The sequence below is a fragment of the Bombina bombina genome, chromosome 4, assembly GCF_027579735.1.
Source record: "Bombina bombina isolate aBomBom1 chromosome 4, aBomBom1.pri, whole genome shotgun sequence".
NCBI lineage: Eukaryota > Metazoa > Chordata > Amphibia > Anura > Bombinatoridae > Bombina > Bombina bombina.
Window position 1 is genome coordinate 891101783 of NC_069502.1, and position 21323 is coordinate 891123105.

At 39.2% G+C, this 21323-nt stretch overlaps 1 protein-coding gene across 1 annotated transcript in view; it reads right to left on the reverse strand.

Annotated features, from left to right (window-relative positions):
• The window catches only part of SYNE1 (spectrin repeat containing nuclear envelope protein 1), a 780519-nt gene that overhangs the window by 427651 nt on the left and 331545 nt on the right, over positions 1 to 21323 (reverse strand). The window contains 3 exon segments of the mRNA XM_053711805.1: positions 1429 to 1634; positions 2960 to 3072; positions 10237 to 10444. Of these exon segments, the coding sequence (XP_053567780.1) occupies positions 1429 to 1634; positions 2960 to 3072; positions 10237 to 10444 (527 nt within the window).

Here is a 21323-nt window from a genome sequence, read left to right on the forward strand (position 1 = left end):
GGTGCAGTGCCAGAAGTGGGGTCATTAAGAGTAAAGTATTTGATATACTGATTTTGGAATGGTAGGAGGCCATTCAGGAAAAGATGCAGGATAGACAGCCTGAGACATGATTTAGAAGAATGGGGTAATTAAAATGAAAACAAAATAATGTCAGTGGTTAGGAAAGGATTGGTTAGATGGATATAATTGGTTTTAGAGTATAAAAGAGTGGAAGAATGAGTAATGAAGGAACAGGATCAAATGGACAGATATTGATGCAAGAGGATGAGAGAAAGGCCTTGTATTCTATTATGAGCAGCTGTTGGACCAGAAGATGGTAAATAAAGAATGGTTAGAATGCCATGAACAGGTATCTTGTCTGGTGAAGTAAATTTTCTTCTGATATTACAGGAAATGTCATTGGCCACGGTCTGGGGATGGGGGGTAAAAAGGTGGTGTAAAATTTGGCAAAAGGGCAACTGGGTTAGACGACAATATAAGTAAGGAGATGTATGTCTACTTTAGTAGATCACATAGCCCCTAGTGCTCATTTTAGTTATAAATGTTTTATATTCAATATATTATGTACAGGAATGTATTACTTGTCCCAGGACCAGGCCAAAAATAGGCCTAGGCATTTAAAGGCGGAGCAGCCCATATCAGTTAGACATCCGTCAGCTAGGTAGCCATAATAGACCAAAACGCTCCTCCTGCAGCACTTAAAGGGACATAATACTCATATGCTAAATCACTTGAAACTGATGCAGTATAACTGTAAAAAGCTGACAGGAAAATATCACCTGAGCATCTCTATGTAAAAAAAGAAGATATTTTACCTCACAATTTCCTCAGCTCAGCAGAGTAAGTTCTGTGTAAAAAAAATATACTTCAGTTGTTGCTCAGCTGCAGGTAAAAAAAATAATGAAGAAATGAACAGCAGCCAATCAGCATCAGCAGTGCTGAGGTCATGAACTCTTTTACTGTGATCTCATGAGATTTCACAGTAAACTTCCTTAAACTGAATAGGGAAATAAGATGAGTGTGCATGTAAGCTCACTCCCTTAGCTGTCCCAGGACAAAAATACTGATTTGCTGCTTAGAAGTCCTTTACAATGGGATGTGGCTACCGGGGAACTTTTGAGGTAAAATATCTTTCTTTTTTACATAGAGATGTTCAGGGGCTATTTTCTAGTCAGCTTTTTACAGCTATGCTGCATAGCTTTAAAGTGTTTCAACATTTGGGTATCATGGCCCTTTAACAGCTTTCCTATTGTTACCCATATTAAGAGAAGGTGGGGCTTCTATATAGCAGCAAGGCCCACATTAGAGCCAAGCCCACCGGGCATTTGCCCTGTATGCCCTATGGCCAGTCCGGGCCTGACTTGTCTGTATGCAAAAACACATTAAAGAAAATGAAAGTTAAAGAATAATATGTACAAAATGACCCACCTGCCAAGCTCCAGGAGGCAGTCCTCAAGGGCTTGCTTGTCTCTTAGAAACTGTTTTTTAAAGCTCTGAAACTCCTTCTCAGCATTAGAGACCTGCTCCTGGATACTGTTTGTAACAGCTTTCGGCAAATAATGATGGACTTTATCTCCTTCTTCAAAGGCAGTGTGTAATTTTTCTTGACCCTCGCTGAATGACTCCAGTACATTCTGTTTTGAAAATAAAAAGTAAATAGCAATTACTTATTTATTATTAGTAGTATTAAAATGTATTTGTAAAACTATGGGAGCATATTGTACATTATCAGTCCTGAGGTTTTTCAAAAAACTTTTACAAAAATAGCATGATATATTTTTTTTTTTTACTTTTTAAAGAGCTTTATTTAAATATGCATGGAAATCACAGGACATTGCAAAGTTACTGAAAGTACATAACATATGTGTAAACCAATCTCTTAATTCTGACAGAGTAGAGACTCCCCTTAGTAGTCAACCTCCCGGTACAGTCTCTATAAGGTCCCGCAGAGTCCTGCTGTTCCTGATTGTGGTATCTTAGGAAAAGACCACTTTTTTGATTTTTAAGTAGAATATATTAATATTGTATAATAAAAATAGTTATCTGATATCAAATACATGAATCAACAAAAATTCAAAACAAGTGAAAAAACAATTCTAGATATGTAAAGTAACATCTTCCTAGGGAGAGGAAGACGTCCCAAGGGGAAAAAAAAAATTGAGGGGAAGGAGTTGTCTCACCCAGGCCATGACTCAAACCCTATTCATGGGAAGATATGAATTGTAAATTAGAAGGTAGTAGTCCAGCAATAACAATGGGCATCGCCCTATAAAGGAGTCTCTTTAAGTATGTTCCATGAGTTGGAGGGAGCTGAACTAAATCCACACAACCTCATCTATCTGCAGGTATGGCCATTCGAGGGGTAGTGGGTGACCACATCTCTAACATATTATTGCGTATCTCCACTCTATTATTTCTTAAAGGGATACTAAACCCAGATTGTTTCTTTCATGATTCAGATACAGCCTGCAATTGTAAGCAACTTTCTAATTTACTCCTATTATCAATTTTTCTTCGTTCTCTTGTTATCTTTATTTGAAAAAGAAGGCATCTAAGCTAAGAAGCCAGATAATTTTTGGTTCAGACCCTGGACAACACTTGTTTATTGGTGGGTGAATTTATCCACCAATCAGCAAGAAAAACCCAGGTTGTTCACCAAAAATGGGCCGGCATTTAAACTTACATTCTTGCTTTTCAAATAAAGATACCAAGAGAATGAAGACAATTTGATAATAGGAGTAAATTAGAAAGTTGCTTAAAATTGCATGCTCTATCTGAATCACAAAAGAAAAAAAAATGGATTCAGTGTCCCTTTAAGTAGCGGTATCTCTCTAAAATAGCATGATTTTTAACCAACTTACTCGTATCACATTTTTTCTATGACGTGACATTAATGAAATAAAATCATTCCTTGTGATAAAAAGAAGCCGCTGTGTATACTTGCATAATGATGGCATACCTGGAAATGCTGCAGTTTTCCTTCCAGTGTCTTGCTGTCTCCTGAAAGGTCAGATGATTCTCTGGCAATTTCTTTGACCTTTGCAAACCATTCATGAAAATCATGTAGGATTTCTATTAAAACACAGCCCAAAATGAATGTACAGGAATAAAATGTAAATAGTAAATCAATAATAGCAAATATTTTTATTTGTTTAACACGAACATATTGATCCCTTTAGGGACTAGAATACTTTACTTGTCAAATACCAACATTTTAACTTTGGCCATTGACTTCCTATGCTATATTACAGCCTCTCTGATTGGTTTAGGGAATTGAAAGTATAAAACAAAGCAGCAAGATGACTGGCTCCCTGCTGTTATATATATAAATCAAAATTATATTTAATATGTGTATTCTGTTATAGTTTTTTTTTATTTAATTATTTAATAATAATTTAATAATTGAAATACATGAAACAGTATTTACCTGTTTCTTGAGAGTTCCCATTGCACAAGTACCAGGTGTGGCTTATGAGAATTTAAAGGGACATGAGTATGCAATTTTAAACAACTTTCTAATTTACTTCTATTATCTAATTTGCTTCATTCTCTTGATATCATTTGTTGAGAAGCATATCAGCTCAATAGTTGTTGATTGGTGACTGCACATAGATGCCTAGTGTGATTGGCTCACCCATGTGCATTGCTATTTCTTCAACAAAGGATATCTAAAGAATGAAGCAAATTCAATAACAGAAGTAAATTGGAATGTTGTTAAAAATTGTATTCTCTATCTGAATCATGAAAGAAAAATAATTATGAGCTTCATGTCCCTTTAAGAACAGAGTTATTGTGCTACAGATTCCTTCAGCAAATAAAACTGCTGGGATCTAATCACGTTTACCTTCACACCAAAGATAGAAGATACAAGTATATACAAGTACCACCCCCCTTTAATAAATATAATGAAATTACCTTCATACAAAATTAGCAAGTTTAATTTACAAAGTATTAAACAACAGTATGTGACAGCATTTGAAGAAGACATTGCTCACTTACTGTTGATGACCAGTTGTGAATACCGCCTTGTATTGTTTTTAATATTTTGTATTTACAAATAAAGTTTGCTTATTCTGTTTTAAGGCAATTAAGTTCTATTTACTAACACTAGGATATGTAGAGTGTGGGGCATATTTAGGTTGAGATTTAAAAACATGTCCAAGGGAAAGTTCTGGAACCATATCCAGAGATATTTATGTTATGTTCATGTAAATTTACATTGCTGTTTTACAGCCATTTATGGAGTTAAATGAATATTATGTAAGCACAAACGGAGAATACTTGTGAACAAAGGATTACAGTAATAAGTTAATTCTTAGGGGAAAAACAGAATTTATGCTTACCTGATAAATTACTTTCTCCAACGGTGTGTCCGGTCCACGGCGTCATCCTTACTTGTGGGATATTCTCTTCCCCAACAGGAAATGGCAAAGAGCCCAGCAAAGCTGGTCACATGATCCCCCCTAGGCTCCGCCTTCCCCAGTCATTCGACCGACGTAAAGGAGGAATATGCATAGGAGAAATCATATGATACCGTGGTGACTGTAGTTAGAGAAAATAATTCATCAGACCTGATTAAAAAACCAGGGCGGGCCGTGGACCGGACACACCGTTGGAGAAAGTAATTTATCAGGTAAGCATAAATTCTGTTTTCTCCAACATAGGTGTGTCCGGTCCACGGCGTCATCCTTACTTGTGGGAACCAATACCAAAGCTTTAGGACACGGATGATGGGAGGGAGCAAATCAGGTCGCCTAGATGGAAGGCACCACGGCTTGCAAAACCTTTCTCCCAAAAATAGCCTCAGATGAAGCAAAAGTATCAAATTTGTAGAATTTGGTAAAAGTGTGCAGTGAAGACCAAGTCGCTGCCTTACATATCTGATCAACAGAAGCCTCGTTCTTGAAGGCCCATGTAGAAGCCACGGCCCTAGTGGAGTGAGCTGTGATTCTTTCAGGAGGCTGCCGTCCGGCAGTCTCATAAGCCAATCGGATGATGCTTTTAAGCCAGAAAGAGAGAGAGGTAGAAGTTGCTTTTTGACCTCTCCTTTTACCAGAATAAACAACAAACAAGGAAGATGTTTGTCTGAAATCCTTTGTAGCTTCTAAGTAGAATTTTAGAGCACGAACTACATCCAAATTGTGCAATAAACGTTCCTTCTTTGACACTGGATTTGGACACAAAGAAGGCACAACTATCTCCTGGTTAATATTTTTGTTAGAAACAACTTTCGGAAGAAAACCAGGTTTAGTACGCAAAACCACCTTATCTGCATGGAACACCAGATATGGGGGAGAACACTGCAGAGCAGATAACTCTGAAACTCTTCTTGCAGAAGAAATTGCAACCAAAAACAAAACTTTCCAAGATAATAACTTTATATCAACGGAATGTAGGGGTTCAAACGGAACCCCCTGAAGAACTGAAAGAACTAAATTGAGACTCCAGGGAGGAGTCAAAGGTTTGTAAACAGGCTTGATTCTAACCAGAGCCTGAACAAAAGCTTGAACATCTGGCACAGCCGCCAGCTTTTTGTGAAGTAAAACAGATAAGGCAGAAATCTGTCCCTTCAAAGAACTTGCAGATAATCCTTTCTCCAAACCCTCTTGAAGAAAGGATAGAATCTTAGGAATTTTTATCTTGTTCCATGAGAATCCTTTAGATTCACACCAACAGATATATTTTTTCCATATTTTATGGTAGATTTTTCTAGTTACAGGCTTTCTAGCCTGAACAAGAGTATCAATGACAGAATCTGAGAACCCTCGCTTTGATAAAATCAAGCGTTCAATCTCCAAGCAGTCAGTTGGAGTGAGGCCAGATTCGGATGTTGGAACGGACCTTGAACAAGAAGGTCCTGTCTCAAAGGTAGCTTCCATGGTGGAGCCGATGACATATTCACCAGGTCTGCATACCAAGTCCTGCGTGGCCATGCAGGAGCTATCAAGATCACCGATACCCTCTCCTGTTTGATCCTGGCTACCAGCCTGGGAATGAGAGGAAATGGTGGGAACACATAAGCTAGGTTGAAGGTCCAAGGTGCTACTAGTGCATCCACTAGAGCCGCCTTGGGATCCCTGGATCTGGACCCGTAGCAAGGAACCTTGAAGTTCTGACGAGACGCCATCAGATCCATGTCTGGAATGCCCCACAATTGAATTATTTGGGCAAAAATTTCCGGATGGAGTTCCCACTCCCCCGGATGAAATGTCTGACGACTCAGAAAATCCGCTTCCCAATTTTCCATTCCTGGGATGTGGATTGCAGACAAATGGCAGGAGTGAATCTCCGCCCATTGAATTATTTTGGTCACTTCTTCCATCGCCAGGGAACTCCTTGTTCCCCCCTGATGGTTGATGTACGCAACAGTCGTCATGTTGTCTGATTGAAACCTTATGAATTTGGCCTTTGCAAGCTGAGGCCAAGCCTTGAGAGCATTGAATATCGCTCTCAGTTCCAGAATGACCAAAGACCCTGAGCTTTCAGGGGTTCCCAGACCGCGCCCCAGCCCACCAGACTGGCGTCGGTCGTGACAATGACCCACTCTGGTCTGCGGAAGCTCATCCCTTGTGACAGGTTGTCCAGGGTCAGCCACCAACGGAGTGAATCTCTGGTCCTCTGATCTACTTGGATCGTCGGAGACAAGTCTGTATAATCCCCATTCCACTGTCTGAGCATGCACAGTTGTAATGGTCTTAGATGAATTCGCGCAAAAGGAACTATGTCCATCGCCGCAACCATCAAACCTATTACTTCCATGCACTGCGCTATGGAAGGAAGAAGAACAGAATGAAGTACTTGACAAGAGCTTAGAAGTTTTGATTTTCTGGCCTCTGTCAGAAAAATCTTCATTTCTAAGGAGTCTATTATTGTTCCCAAGAAGGGAACTCTTGTTGACGGAGAAAGAGAACTTTTTTCTACGTTCACTTTCCACCCGTGAGATCTGAGAAAGGCTAGGACAATGTCCGTATGAGCCTTTGCTTGTGGCAGAGACGACGCTTGAATCAGTATGTCGTCCAAGTAAGGTACTACTGCAATGCCCCTTGGTCTTAGCACCGCTAGAAGGGACCCTAGTACCTTTGTGAAAATTCTTGGGGCAGTGGCTAATCCGAATGGAAGTGCCACGAACTGGTAATGTTTGTCCAGAAAGGCGAACCTTAGGAACTGATGATGTTCCTTGTGGATAGGAATATGTAGATACGCATCCTTTAAATCCACCGTGGTCATGAATTGACCTTCCTGGATGGTAGGAAGAATTGTTTGAATGGTTTCCATTTTGAACGATGGAACCCTGAGAAATTTGTTTAAGATCTTGAGATCTAAGATTGGTCTGAATGTTCCCTCTTTTTTGGGAACTATGAACAGATTGGAGTAAAATCCCATCCCTTGTTCTCTTAATGGAACAGGATGAATCACTCCCATTCTTAACAGGTCTTCTACACAATGTAAGAATGCCTGTCTTTTTATGTGGTCTGAAGACAATTGAGACCTGTGGAACCTTCCCCTTGGGGGTAGCTCCTTGAATTCCAGAAGATAACCTTGGGAGACTATTTCTAGGGCCCAAGGATCCAGAACATCTCTTGCCCATGCCTGAGCGAAGAGAGAAAGTCTGCCCCCCACCAGATCCGGTCCCGGATCGGGGGCCAACATCTCATGCTGTCTTGGTAGCAGTGGCAGGTTTCTTGGCCTGCTTACCTTTGTTCCAGCCTTGCATTGGCCTCCAGGCTGGCTTGGTTTGAGACGTATTACCCTCTTGCTTAGAGGATGTAGAACTTGAGGCTGGTCCGTTTCTGCGAAAGGGACGAAAATTAGGTTTATTTTTAGCCTTGAAAGACCTATCCTGAGGAAGGGCGTGGCCCTTTCCCCCAGTGATATCTGAAATAATCTCTTTCAAGTCAGGGCCAAACAGCGTTTTCCCCTTGAAAGGAATGTTAAGCAATTTGTTCTTGGATGACGCATCCGCTGACCAAGACTTTAGCCAAAGCGCTCTGCGCGCCACAATAGCAAACCCTGAATTTTTCGCCGCTAATCTAGCTAATTGCAAGGTAGCGTCTAAAGTAAAAGAGTTAGCCAATTTAAGAGCATGAATTCTGTCCATAATCTCCTCATAAGAGGTATCTTTATCTAGCGACTTTTCTAGTTCATCAAACCAGAAACACGCTGCTGTAGTAACAGGAACAATGCATGAAATTGGCTGTAGAAGGTAACCTTGCTGAACAAACATCTTTTTAAGCAAACCTTCTAACTTTTTATCCATAGGATCTTTGAAAGCACAACTATCTTCTATAGGGATAGTAGTGCGTTTGTTTAGAGTAGAGACCGCCCCCTCGACCTTAGGGACTGTCTGCCATAAGTCCTTTCTGGGGTCGACTATAGGAAACAATTTCTTAAATATAGGGGGAGGGACAAAAGGTATGCCGGGCCTTTCCCATTCTTTGTTTACAATATCCGCCACCCGCTTGGGTATAGGAAAAGCTTCGGGGGGCACCGGGACCTCTAGGAACTTGTCCATCTTACATAATTTCTCTGGGATGACCAAATTGTCACAATCATCCAGAGTAGATAACACCTCCTTAAGCAGAGCGCGGAGATGTTCCAATTTAAATTTGAATGTAATAACATCAGGTTCAGCTTGTTGAGAAATTTTTCCTGAATCTGAAATTTCTCCCTCAGACAAAACCTCCCTGGCCCCTTCAGACTGGTGTAAGGGCATGTCAGAACCATTATCATCAGCGCCCTCATGCTCTTCAGTATCTAAAACAGAGCAGTCGCGCTTTCGCTGATAAGTGGGCATTTTGGCTAAAATGTTTTTAATAGAATTATCCATTACAGCCGTTAATTGTTGCATAGTAAGAAGAATTGGCGCACTAGATGTACTAGGGGCCTCTTGTGTGGGCAAGACTGGTGTATACACAGAAGGGGATGATGCAGTACCATGCTTACTCCCCTCACTTGAGGAATCATCTTGGGCATCATTTTCTCTAAATTGTTTGTCACATGCATCACATCTATTTAAATGAGAAGGAACCTTGGCTTCCTCACATACAGAACATAGTCTATCTGATGGTTCAGACATGTTAAACAGGCATAAACTTGATAACAAAGTACAAAAAACATTTTAAAATAAAACCGTTACTGTCACTTTAAATTTTAAACTGAACACACTTTATTACTGAATATGCGAAAAAGTATGAAGGAATTGTTCAAAATTCACCAAAATTTCACCACAGTGTCTTAAAGCCTTAAAAGTAACGGAACCGGAGCCGTTTTTATATTTAACCCCTATACAGTCCCTGGTATCTGCTTTGCTGAGACCCAACCAAGCCCAGAGGGGAATACGATACCAAATGACGCCTTCAGCAAGCTTTTTCTGTGTATCAGAGCTCCTCACACATGCATCTGCATGCCTTGCTTCCCAAAAACAACTGCGCATTAGTGGCGCGAAACTGAGGCTCTGCCTATGATTAGAGAAGGCCCCCAGTGAAAAAGGTGTCCAATACAGTGCCTGCCGTTTTTTTAACAAAATTCCCAAGATTAAAATAACTCCTCAAAGCAATAAACCATTAAACATGCTTATAAAATAATCGTTTTAGCCCAGAAAAATGTCTACCAGTCTTTAAAGCCCTTGTGAAGCCCTTTATAACTTGTTAATAAAATGGCTTACCGGATCCCATAGGGAAAATGACAGCTTCCAGCATTACCAAGTCTTGTTAGAAATGTGTCATACTTCAAGCAGCAAAAGTCTGCACACTGTTCCCCCCAACTGAAGTTACTTCATCTCAACAGTCCTGTGTGGAAACAGCCATCGATTTTAGTAACGGTTGCTAAAATCATCTTCCTCTTACAAACAGAAATCTTCATCTATTTTCTGTTTCAGAGTAAATAGTACATACCAGCACTATTTTAAAATAACAAACTCTTGATTGAAGAATAAAACTACATTTAAACACCAAAAAACTCTTAACCATCTCCGTGGAGATGTTGCCTGTGCAACGGCAAAGAGAATGACTGGGGAAGGCGGAGCCTAGGGGGGATCATGTGACCAGCTTTGCTGGGCTCTTTGCCATTTCCTGTTGGGGAAGAGAATTTCCCACAAGTAAGGATGACGCCGTGGACCGGACACACCTATGTTGGAGAAATACTGACATGGGAGATGTATTATGTATATCAACTGCATCTTACTCATTAAATGCATAGAGTACATTTTATCAAAAAAATATAAATTATTTATTTTACCACTTAAGTGTTTTTCCAATTTGTCTTGCAAACCAGCTTGAGTTTTAAAGCACAGGTGATTCACTGCTTCGTATTTCTTTATCAGAGCTGTCACGGCTTCTCCAATGGCTTCAAGCTCAGCAGAGCGATACTTGCGACAAAGGCTGTTGAGGTTTTCTTGTGTGGCATCAATGCTGGATTGCTGGCTCTGCAGTTCTTTCTGTATGTCCTATATCAATCATAAACATATTCAGCACAATATGAGAATATTTTCCTCCTGTAGTGAGGTTTTATAGCACACGCCTCAGTATGATGGAGAATTACAAAATGCCCTATGAGGGCTCTCCAGCCTCACTGGCTTCATCATCCGCTCCAACTGCAACGCTTTTTATGTTATTCTGTGATTCACTAAATGATGGTGAGATGAGTGACCTGTACAGAATAACTCGTGACGCTGGAGGGAATGTTATAACCTGTAGTGAATTTAACTTACTGGACAGTAGTTATCTAGTAAGCAGTAGTGTGTGGGAATCGATGAGAAAGATACCGAGATACGGTTAGTAGACATGTGCGATTCGATTCGGTCCGAATCGAAATTCGGAGGAATTTGTCGAATTCGGAGATTCGGATCGATTCGAATTTCCGAATTGCGGTAGTGCCGAATCTACCGAATAAATCCGAATCGATTCGAATTTATTCGGTAGATTCGGATGGATTCAGATGGCCGTGTATTACACTAGTATTGTACAGTATACTAGTGTAATACACAGCACATCCCACTTAACACTGATTGAAATTCCGAAATTCCGATTAGATTCGAACCGAATCAAACCGAATTTTCCACGAATCCGAAAGAATCCGAAACAAATTAATTCGATTTCTTCCGAATTCGAATCGATCCGAACCGAAATTCGAATCGGTCCGAATCGATCCGAACCGAACCAAATTTTTCGAAACTGCACAAGTCTAACGGTTAGTGCTAACATTTGTATAATTTGTGGTCTGGCTGTATGAGCTGAATAAATCTGTTAAAGGGACACATTATTCAGATAGAGCATGACATTTTAAACAACTTTCCAATTTACTTCCATTAACAAAATGTGCACAGTCTCTTTCTATTTAAACATTCTGAGTCACCAGCTCCTACTGAGCATGTGCAAGAATTCACAGAACAAGCGTGTATGCATTTGTGATTGGCTGATGACTGTCACATTGTACAGGGGGAGTGGAAATAGGCATAACTTTTAAAATTGTCAGAAAAAAAAAATCTACTACTCATTTGAAGTTCAGGTTAAGTGCTATTGCATTGTCTTGTTATCTTGCATTTGTTGATTATGCAAATCTACTGTGGACAGGTGCTGCTCTTTCTTGTTTGTGATACATTTATAATGTATTTAGCTACAGTTCGTATAAAGGTCAGCAGTTTAACCCCTTAGTGACCAGACCACTTTTCAATTTGTTGACCATCTGGGACCAAGGCTATTTTTGCATTTCTGCGATGTTTGTATTTAACTGTAATTTTCCTCTTACTCATTTACTGTACCCACACATATTATATACTGTTTTTCTCGCCATTAAATGGACTTTCTAAAGATACCATTTTTTTCATCATATCTTATAATTTACTATAAAAAAAAATATAAAATATGAGGAAAAAATGAAAAAAAATGCACTTTTTCTAACTTTGAGCCCCAAAATCTCTTACACATCTACAACCACCATAAAATACCAATGCTAAACAGTTTCTAAATTTTGTCCTGAGTTTATAAATACCCAATGTTTACATGTTCTTTGCTTTTTTTGCAAGTTATAGGGCAATAAGTACAAGTAGCACTTTGCTATTTCAAAACCATGTTTTTTCAAAATTGGCGATAGTTACATTGTAACACCAATATCTGTCATGAATCCCTGAATAACCCTTCAAATGTATATATTTTTTAAAAGAAGACAACCTAAGGTATTAAACTTGGGGTATTTTGACTTTTTTCATGCAACCATTTTACCACCAATCTATGCCAAAGTTTGGGGGGGAAAAAAAAATAATTTGATTTTTTGACAAAATAGCAATTTAAGAATACATTTACTGATAATATTAAGGGTTACTGCCAAATAACACCCTCATATGTCTTCAGCAGCATCTCCTGGGTACAGTGATACCACCCATGTATAGGTGTGTCGGGTTCTCGGGGGGCTAAAAGCTCTTATTTTTAGGGAGCGCATTCCAGTTTTTCAACTTGGAATTTTCACATCGGTCATCATGCACCCATGTCCTATTTGGGACATTTCTGAAGCTGGTCAATGGAATTTACCCCCATCAAACCATATATTTTTGAAAAGTAGACACCCTAGGGTATTTCAAATGCTTGTATTTTAACACTTTCCATGCACTAATTCAACCACCAGTCTTTGTCAAACTTTTGGGTAGTCATTATTTTGTGTTATTTTTCACACACATTGTACTTTAGGCATGGATTCTCAGTTCCTGTTATGTGTTACTGCCAAAAAAAACCTCAATATGTGTTCAACAACATCTCCTGAGTACAGTGATACCACCCATGTATAGGTGTGTCGGGTTCTCTGGGGGCTAAAAGGCCTTAATTTTAGGAAGCGCATTCCAGTTTTTCAACTTGGAATTTTCACATCGGTCATCATGCACCCATGTCCTATTTGGGACATTTCTGAAGCTGGCCAATGGAATTTACCCCCATCAAACCATATATTTTTGAAAAGTAGACACCCTAGGGTATTTCAAATGCTGGTATTTTAACACTTTCCATGCACTAATTCAACCACCAGTCTTTGTCAAACTTTTGGGTAGTCATTTTTTTGTGTTATTTTTCACACACATTGTATTTTAGGCATGGATTCTCAGTTCCTGTTATGTGTTACTGCCAAAAAGCACCTCAATATGTGTTCAACAACATCTCCTGAGTACAGCGATACCACCTATGTATAGGTGTGTTGGGTTCTCTGGGGGCTAGAAGGCCTTATTTTTAGGAAGCGCATTCCAGTTTTTCAACTTGGAATTTTCACATCGGTCATCATGCACCCATGTCCTATTTGGGACATTTCTGAAGCTGGTCAATGGAATTTACCCCCATCAAACCATATATTTTTGAAAAGTAGACACCCTAGGGTATTTCAAATGCTTGTATTTTAACACTTTCCATGCACTAATTCAACCACCAGTCTTTGTCAAACTTTTGGGTAGTCATTATTTTGTGTTATTTTTCACACACATTGTACTTTAGGCATGGATTCTCAGTTCCTGTTATGTGTTACTACCAAAAAAACCCTCAATATGTGTTCAACAACATCTCCTGAGTACAGTGATACCACCCATGTATAGGTGTGTCGGGTTCTCTGGGGGCTAAAAGGCCTTAATTTTAGGAAGCGCATTCCAGTTTTTCAACTTGGAATTTTCACATCGGTCATCATGCACCCATGTCCTATTTGGGACATTTCTGAAGCTGGTCAATGGAATTTACCCCCATCAAACCATATATTTTTGAAAAGTAGACACCCTAGGGTATTTCAAATGCTTGTATTTTAACACTTTCCATGCACTAATTCAACCACCAGTCTTTGTCAAACTTTTGGGTAGTCATTATTTTGTGTTATTTTTCACACACATTGTACTTTAGGCATGGATTCTCAGTTCCTGTTATGTGTTACTACCAAAAAAAACCTCAATATGTGTTCAACAACATCTCCTGAGTACAGTGATACCACCCATGTATAGGTGTGTCGGGTTCTCTGGGGGCTAAAAGGCCTTAATTTTAGGAAGCGCATTCCAGTTTTTCAACTTGGAATTTTCACATCGTTCATCATGCACCCATGTCCTATTTGAGACATTTCTGAAGCTGGTCAATGGAATTTACCCCCATCAAACCATATATTTTTGAAAAGTAGACACCCTAGGGTATTTCAAATGCTTGTATTTTAACACTTTCCATGCACTAATTCAACCACCAGTCTTTGTCAAACTTTTGGGTAGTCATTATTTTGTGTTATTTTTCACACACATTGTACTTTAGGCATGGATTCTCAGTTCCTGTTATGTGTTACTACCAAAAAAACCCTCAATATGTGTTCAACAACATCTCCTGAGTACAGTGATACCACCCATGTATAGGTGTGTCGGGTTCTCTGGGGGCTAAAAGGCCTTAATTTTAGGAAGCGCATTCCAGTTTTTCAACTTGGAATTTTCACATCGGTCATCATGCACCCATGTCCTATTTGGGACATTTCTGAAGCTGGTCAATGGAATTTACCCCCATCAAACCATATATTTTTGAAAAGTAGACACCCTAGGGTATTTCAAATGCTTGTATTTTAACACTTTCCATGCACTAATTCAACCACCAGTCTTTGTCAAACTTTTGGGTAGTCATTATTTTGTGTTATTTTTCACACACATTGTACTTTAGGCATGGATTCTCAGTTCCTGTTATGTGTTACTGCCAAAAAAAACCTCAATATGTATTCAACAACATCTCCTGAGTACAGTGATACCACCCATGTATAGGTGTGTCGGGTTCTCTGGGGGCTAAAAGGCCTTAATTTTAGGAAGCGCATTCCAGTTTTTCAACTTGGAATTTTCACATCGGTCATCATGCACCCATGTCCTATTTGGGACATTTCTGAAGCTGGTCAATGGAATTTACCCCCATCAAACCATATATTTTTGAAAAGTAGACACCCTAGGGTATTTCAAATGCTTGTATTTTAACACTTTCCATGCACTAATTTAACCACCAGTCTTTGTCAAACTTTTGGGTAGTCATTATTTTGTGTTATTTTTCACACACATTGTACTTTAGGCATGGATTCTCAGTTCCTGTTATGTGTTACTGCCAAAAAAAACCTCAATATGTGTTCAACAACATCTCCTGAGTACAGTGATACCACCCATGTATAGGTGTGTCGGGTTCTCTGGGGGCTAAAAGGCCTTAATTTTAGGAAGCGCATTCCAGTTTTTCAACTTGGAATTTTCACATCGGTCATCATGCACCCATGTCCTATTTGGGACATTTCTGAAGCTGGTCAATGGAATTTACCCCCATCAAACCATATATTTTTGAAAAGTAGACACCCTAGGGTATTTCAAATGCTTGTATTTTAACACTTTCCATGCACTAATTCAACCACCAGTCTTTGTCAAACTTTTGGGTAGTCATTATTTTGTGTTATTTTTCACACACATTGTATTTTAGGCATGGATTCTCAGTTCCTGTTATGTGTTACTGCCAAAAAAAACCTCAATATGTGTTCAACAACATCTCCTGAGTACAGTGATACCACCCATGTATAGGTGTGTCGGGTTCTCTGGGGGCTAAAAGGCCTTAATTTTAGGAAGCGCATTCCAGTTTTTCAACTTGGAATTTTCACATCGGTCATCATGCACCCATGTCCTATTTGGGACATTTCTGAAGCCGGTCAATGAAATTTACCCCCATAAAACCATATATTTTTGAGAAGTAGACCCCCTAGGGTATTTGAAATGCTGGTATTTTCACACTTTCCATGAACTTATTTAACCACCAGTCTTTGTCAAACTTTTGGGTAGTCATTTTTTTGTGTTATTTTTCACACACATTGTACTTTAGGCATGGATTCTCAGTTCCTGTTATGTGTTTACTGCCAAAAAACACCTCAATATGTGTTCAACAACATCTCCTGAGTACAGTGATACCACCCATGTATAGGTGTGTTGGGTTCTCTGGGGGCTAGAAGGCCTTATTTTTGGGAAGCGCATTCCATTTTTTACACTTCCCATTTTCACATCCCATGCACCCATGTTCTATTTAAGACATTTCTGAAGCCGGCCAATGTAATTTACCCCCATAAAACCATATATTTTTGAAAAGTAGACATCCTAGGGTATTTCAAATGCAGGTGTTTTAACACTTTCCATACACTAATTCAACCACTAGTCTTTGTCAAACTATTGGGCATTCATTTCTTTGTGTTATTTTTCACATACATTGTACTTTAGACATGGATTCACAGCTCCTGTTATGTGTTACTACCAAAGAAGACACCAATATGTGGTCACCAACATCTCCTGAGTTCAGTGATACCACCTATGCATAGGTTTGGTGGCTTGTTTGGGCGGTGCAATGCCAAATGTCTGACATGTGTTTGTGATTTTTTTTCACATTTAACATATTTTCTTTGCCTATCGTCTTTTTTTGGGGGTCTTTTAACATACCCCAATTTATTTGTTTTCCATAAATGTGATTATATTTAAAAAGTTGACCCCCCAAGGTATTATACATGGAGTGGTTTGATGACTTTGATGCAACCGTTTTAGCCCAAAAAATTGGAGAAAGTATATGGTGGTAATTTTTCAATTTTCATTGTTACAGACACATTGCTTTTTTACTATGATTTAGGAGAGACTGTTGTAAGTTATTGCAAAAGAATACTTTAGGTTGTTTTCTGCAAGGCACCCTGAGTACACCTATGCCCCCCATGCATAGGTTTGCCAGGATTTTGGGAAGGTTATGTTACATGATTTTAGTTATTAAAAATGAGAGTATTTCTTCTGATAGGCCTATCTTTAGTTTGGGGCCTATCACATACCCCACTTTTATTTATTGCATTCAAAGTGTATATTTTTTAAATGTTGACACCCCAAGGTATTGTATATGGTGTGCTTTGATGCCTTTGAAGCAACCGTTTTAGCCCAAAAAATTGGAGAAAGTATATGGTGGTAATTTTTCAATTTTCATTTTTACAGACACATTGCTTTTTGACTATGATTTAGGAGAGATTGTTGTAAGTTATTGCAAAAGAATACTTCAGGTTGTTTTCTGCAAGGCACCCTGAGTACACCTATGCCCCCCATGCATAGGTTTGCCAGGATTTTGGGAAGGTTATGTTACAATTTTATGACTTGTGATTTTAGTTATTAAAAATGAGAGTATTTCTTCTGATAGGCCTATCTTTAGTTTGGGGCCTATCACATACCCCACTTTTATTTATTACATTCAAAGTGTATATTTTTTAAATGTTGACACCCCAAGGTATTGTATATGGTGTGCTTTGATGCCTTTGAAGCAACCGTTTTAGCCCAAAAAATTGGAGAAAGTATATGGTGGTAATTTTTCAATTTTCATTGTTACAGACACATTGCTTTTTTACTATGATTTAGGAGAGACTGTTGTAAGTTATTGCAAAAGAATACTTCAGGTTGTTTTCTGCAAGGCACCCTGAGTACACCTATGCCCCCCATGCATAGGTTTGCCAGGATTTTGGGAAGGTTATGTTACATGATTTTAGTTATTAAAAATGAGAGTATTTCTTCTGATAGGCCTATCTTTAGTTTGGGGCCTATCACATACCCCACTTTTATTTATTGCATTCAAAGTGTATATTTTTTAAATGTTGACACCCCAAGGTATTGTATATGGTGTGCTTTGATGCCTTTGAAGCAACCGTTTTAGCCCAAAAAATTGGAGAAAGTATATGGTGGTAATTTTTCAATTTTCATTTTTACAGACACATTGCTTTTTGACTATGATTTAGGAGAGATTGTTGTAAGTTATTGCAAAAGAATACTTCAGGTTGTTTTCTGCAAGGCACCCTGAGTACACCTATGCCCCCCATGCATAGGTTTGCCAGGATTTTGGGAAGGTTATGTTACAATTTTATGACTTGTGATTTTAGTTATTAAAAATGAGAGTATTTCTTCTGATAGGCCTATCTTTAGTTTGGGGCCTATCGCATACCCCACTTTTATTTATTGCATTCAAAGTGTATATTTTTTAAATGTTGACACCCCAAGGTATTGTATATGGTGTGCTTTGATGCCTTTGAAGCAACCGTTTTAGCCCAAAAAATTGGAGAAAGTATATGGTGGTAATTTTTCAATTTTCATTTTTACAGACACATTGCTTTTTGACTATGATTTAGGAGAGATTGTTGTAAGTTATTGCAAAATAATACTTCAGGTTGTTTTCTGCAAGGCACCCTGAGTACACTTATGCCCCCCATGCATAGGTTTGCCAGGATTTTGGGAAGGTTATGTTACAATTTTATGACTTGTGATTTTAGTTATTAAAAATGAGAGTATTTCTTCTGATAGGCCTATCTTTAGTTTGGGGCCTATCGCATACCCCACTTTTATTTATTGCATTCAAAGTGTATATTTTTTAAATGTTGACACCCCAAGGTATTGTATATGGTGTGCTTTGATGCCTTTGAAGCAACCGTTTTAGCCCAAAAAATTGGAGAAAGTGTATGGTGGTAATTTTTCAATTTTCATTTTTACAGACACATTGCTTTTTGACTATAATTTAGGAGAGACTGTTGTAAGTTATTACAAAAACATACTTCAGGTTGTTTTCTGCAAGGCACCCTGAGAACACCTATGTCCCCCATGCATAGGTTTGACAGGGGTTTTGGTTAAAAAAAAAACAGGCCCAATTTTAGAAAAAAGTGAAATGTAAAAATCTGGCACAGTAAAAGTAAAAAAAACAAAAAAACATCTAACTATAAACATAACCAAAAAAAATATATATATATGTAACAGCAAATGTATTTATTTTTTTAAAAAATTGACCATTGTATGGTACCGCTTGAAGCAGTCCCCAATGCAGAGTGCAGGCTGTCCAGGGCAATCAGGACAGTAATATATGGTGTCCCTTCTCTTCCCCCTCTTGGTACAGACTCTGCATTTTTTTTGTGGTTTCTGCTTTGTGGCATTAGGGGGGATTTTAAAAATAAAATGGGTAGCCCCAACTCTGCTCTCTCCCATCACCGCCCGGGGAGCAGGTGCATCATGGTACAAAATCCCCGTAATAATCTGGAGCTGAAACTGTAAAAAAAGTCTTTTAAACTCTGGGGTTTGCTTTTTTGAACAACAAAAAAGCGTTGTGGGTTGCAATCTGCATTAGGTAAATTGCAACCTTTTTGTACCAGGCCCTTGTCTTCCGCATAATTAGATAGGGCTGCAGCAGCTGATCAGCCAGATCAACCCCACCCATATGCCGGTTATAAGACTTGATGCACACTGGCTTCCTTATGATCTCAGCTCTGCCACGTACAGAAACCGCCACCGTCCTCTCTGTGTGGATGGTGGTAAGAAGGTATACATCCTTCTTGTCTCTGTACTTCAGTGCCAACAGCTCCTCTTGGCGCAGAGCTGAGGTCTCCCCCCTTCGTAGCCGGGTGCGTACAAGCTGTCCTGGGAAACCTGCGCGGTTCTTTTTAATTGTACCGCAAGCTACTGTATCAAAGCAATACAGTAGCTTGAACAAAAGGACACTTGTATAAAAATTGTCTAAGTACAAGTGATACCCTTTGTTCATTAGGGGTAATATCAGGTCCCAGACAATCTTGCCAGTGGTTCCCATATGTTCTGGGCAACCTGGAGGGTCAAGGTGGCTATCCTTTCCCTCATACACCCGGAAGTCCTGAGTATACCCAGTCTCGCTGTCACAGAGCTTATACACCTTTACCCCATATCTGGAGCGTTTGGAAGGAATATACTGCTTGAATCCCAGCCTTCCCTTATACTTCATTAGGGATTCATCAACGCATATATTCCTTCCAGGTGTATAAGCCTCTGCAAACCTGGCAGAAAAGTGGGTTATCAGGGGGCGGATTTTATACAGCCTGTCAAATTGGGGATGCTCCCTAGGGGGGCACAGGCTGTTGTCGCTGAAGTGCATGAAATGCAGAATCATTTCATACCTCTTCCTCGACATAGTCTGGGAGAAAATGGGGGTAGAGCAGATGGGGCTAGTACTCCAGTAGGAGCGAATGGAGGGTTTCTTTATGATGCCCATCAGCATAGTCAATGCCCAGAATTTTTTGAATTCTGGCACATTGATGGGGGCCCATTGCTGCTTTGCCAAATATGTTCCAGGCTTTGCAGCACGGAACTGATGGGCATATAAATTAGTTTGGGCGACAATGTTCCCCAATATATCATCGCCCAGAAACACTTCCAGAAACTGCTGGGGGCTAAAACCTGCCACATCTATATTTATGCCAGCATTTGCTGTGAAGGGTGGGATATCTGGCCTCTGGAGATGAGGCGTTACCCACTCTTCAGCAGCAATGGCAGCAACACGCCTCCTTCTGGCAGGGGGGCTAGCAGGGGGGCTGGCAGGGGGGCTGGCAGGGGGGCTAGCAGCCACAGATACATCACTATCAGTTGAGACTGCATCTAGTGATGTATCTGAGCACATGGCAGGGTCAAAATTGGGGTCTGAGTCAGAAATAGAGGCATCTGACTCTGACGCAAGGATGGCATACGCCTCCTCAGCACTATATCTTTTCTGTGACATTTTTGTATCACAGAAAACAATTACTAAAAAAAATTAAATTAACTAAATTAATTAACTAAATTAACTAGCAAAAAAGTACAGCTATGCTACTGCCAGTGATTTATAGCGATCACTGGCAAGCTAGAGGTTAATGGCTCTGAAAATTAAATTAAATTAACTAAATTAATTAACTAAATTAACTAGCAAAAAAGTGCACCTTTGCTACTGCCAGTGATATATAGCGATCACTGGCAAGCTAGGGGTTAATGGCTCTGAAAATTAAATTAAATTAACTAAATGTTTCTGAAAAGAGCCTTTGGGTTTTTAAAAAATTACAACAACAAAATTAACCCCTAAAAAAATGCACAGACAGCAAAATGCAGCAAAAAAAAAAGTGCACCTTTGCTACTGCCAGTGATATATAGCGATCACTGGCAAGCTAGGGGTTAATGGCTCTGAAAATTAAATTAAATTAACTAAATGTTTCTGAAAAGAGCCTTTGGGTTTTTAAAAAATTACAACAACAAAATTAACCCCTAAAAAAATGCACAGACAGCAAAATGCAGCAAAAAAAAAAGTGCACCTTTGCTACTGCCAGTGATATATAGCGATCACTGGCAAGCTAGGGGTTAATGGCTCTGAAAATTAAATTAAATTAACTAAATGTTTCTGAAAAGAGCCTTTGGGTTTTTTAAAAATTACAACAACAAAATTAACCCCTAAAAAAACGCACAGACAGCAAAATGCAGCAAAAAAAAAGTGCACCTATGTTACTGCCAGTGATATATAGTGATCACTGGCAAGCTAGGGGTTAATGGCTCTGAAAAG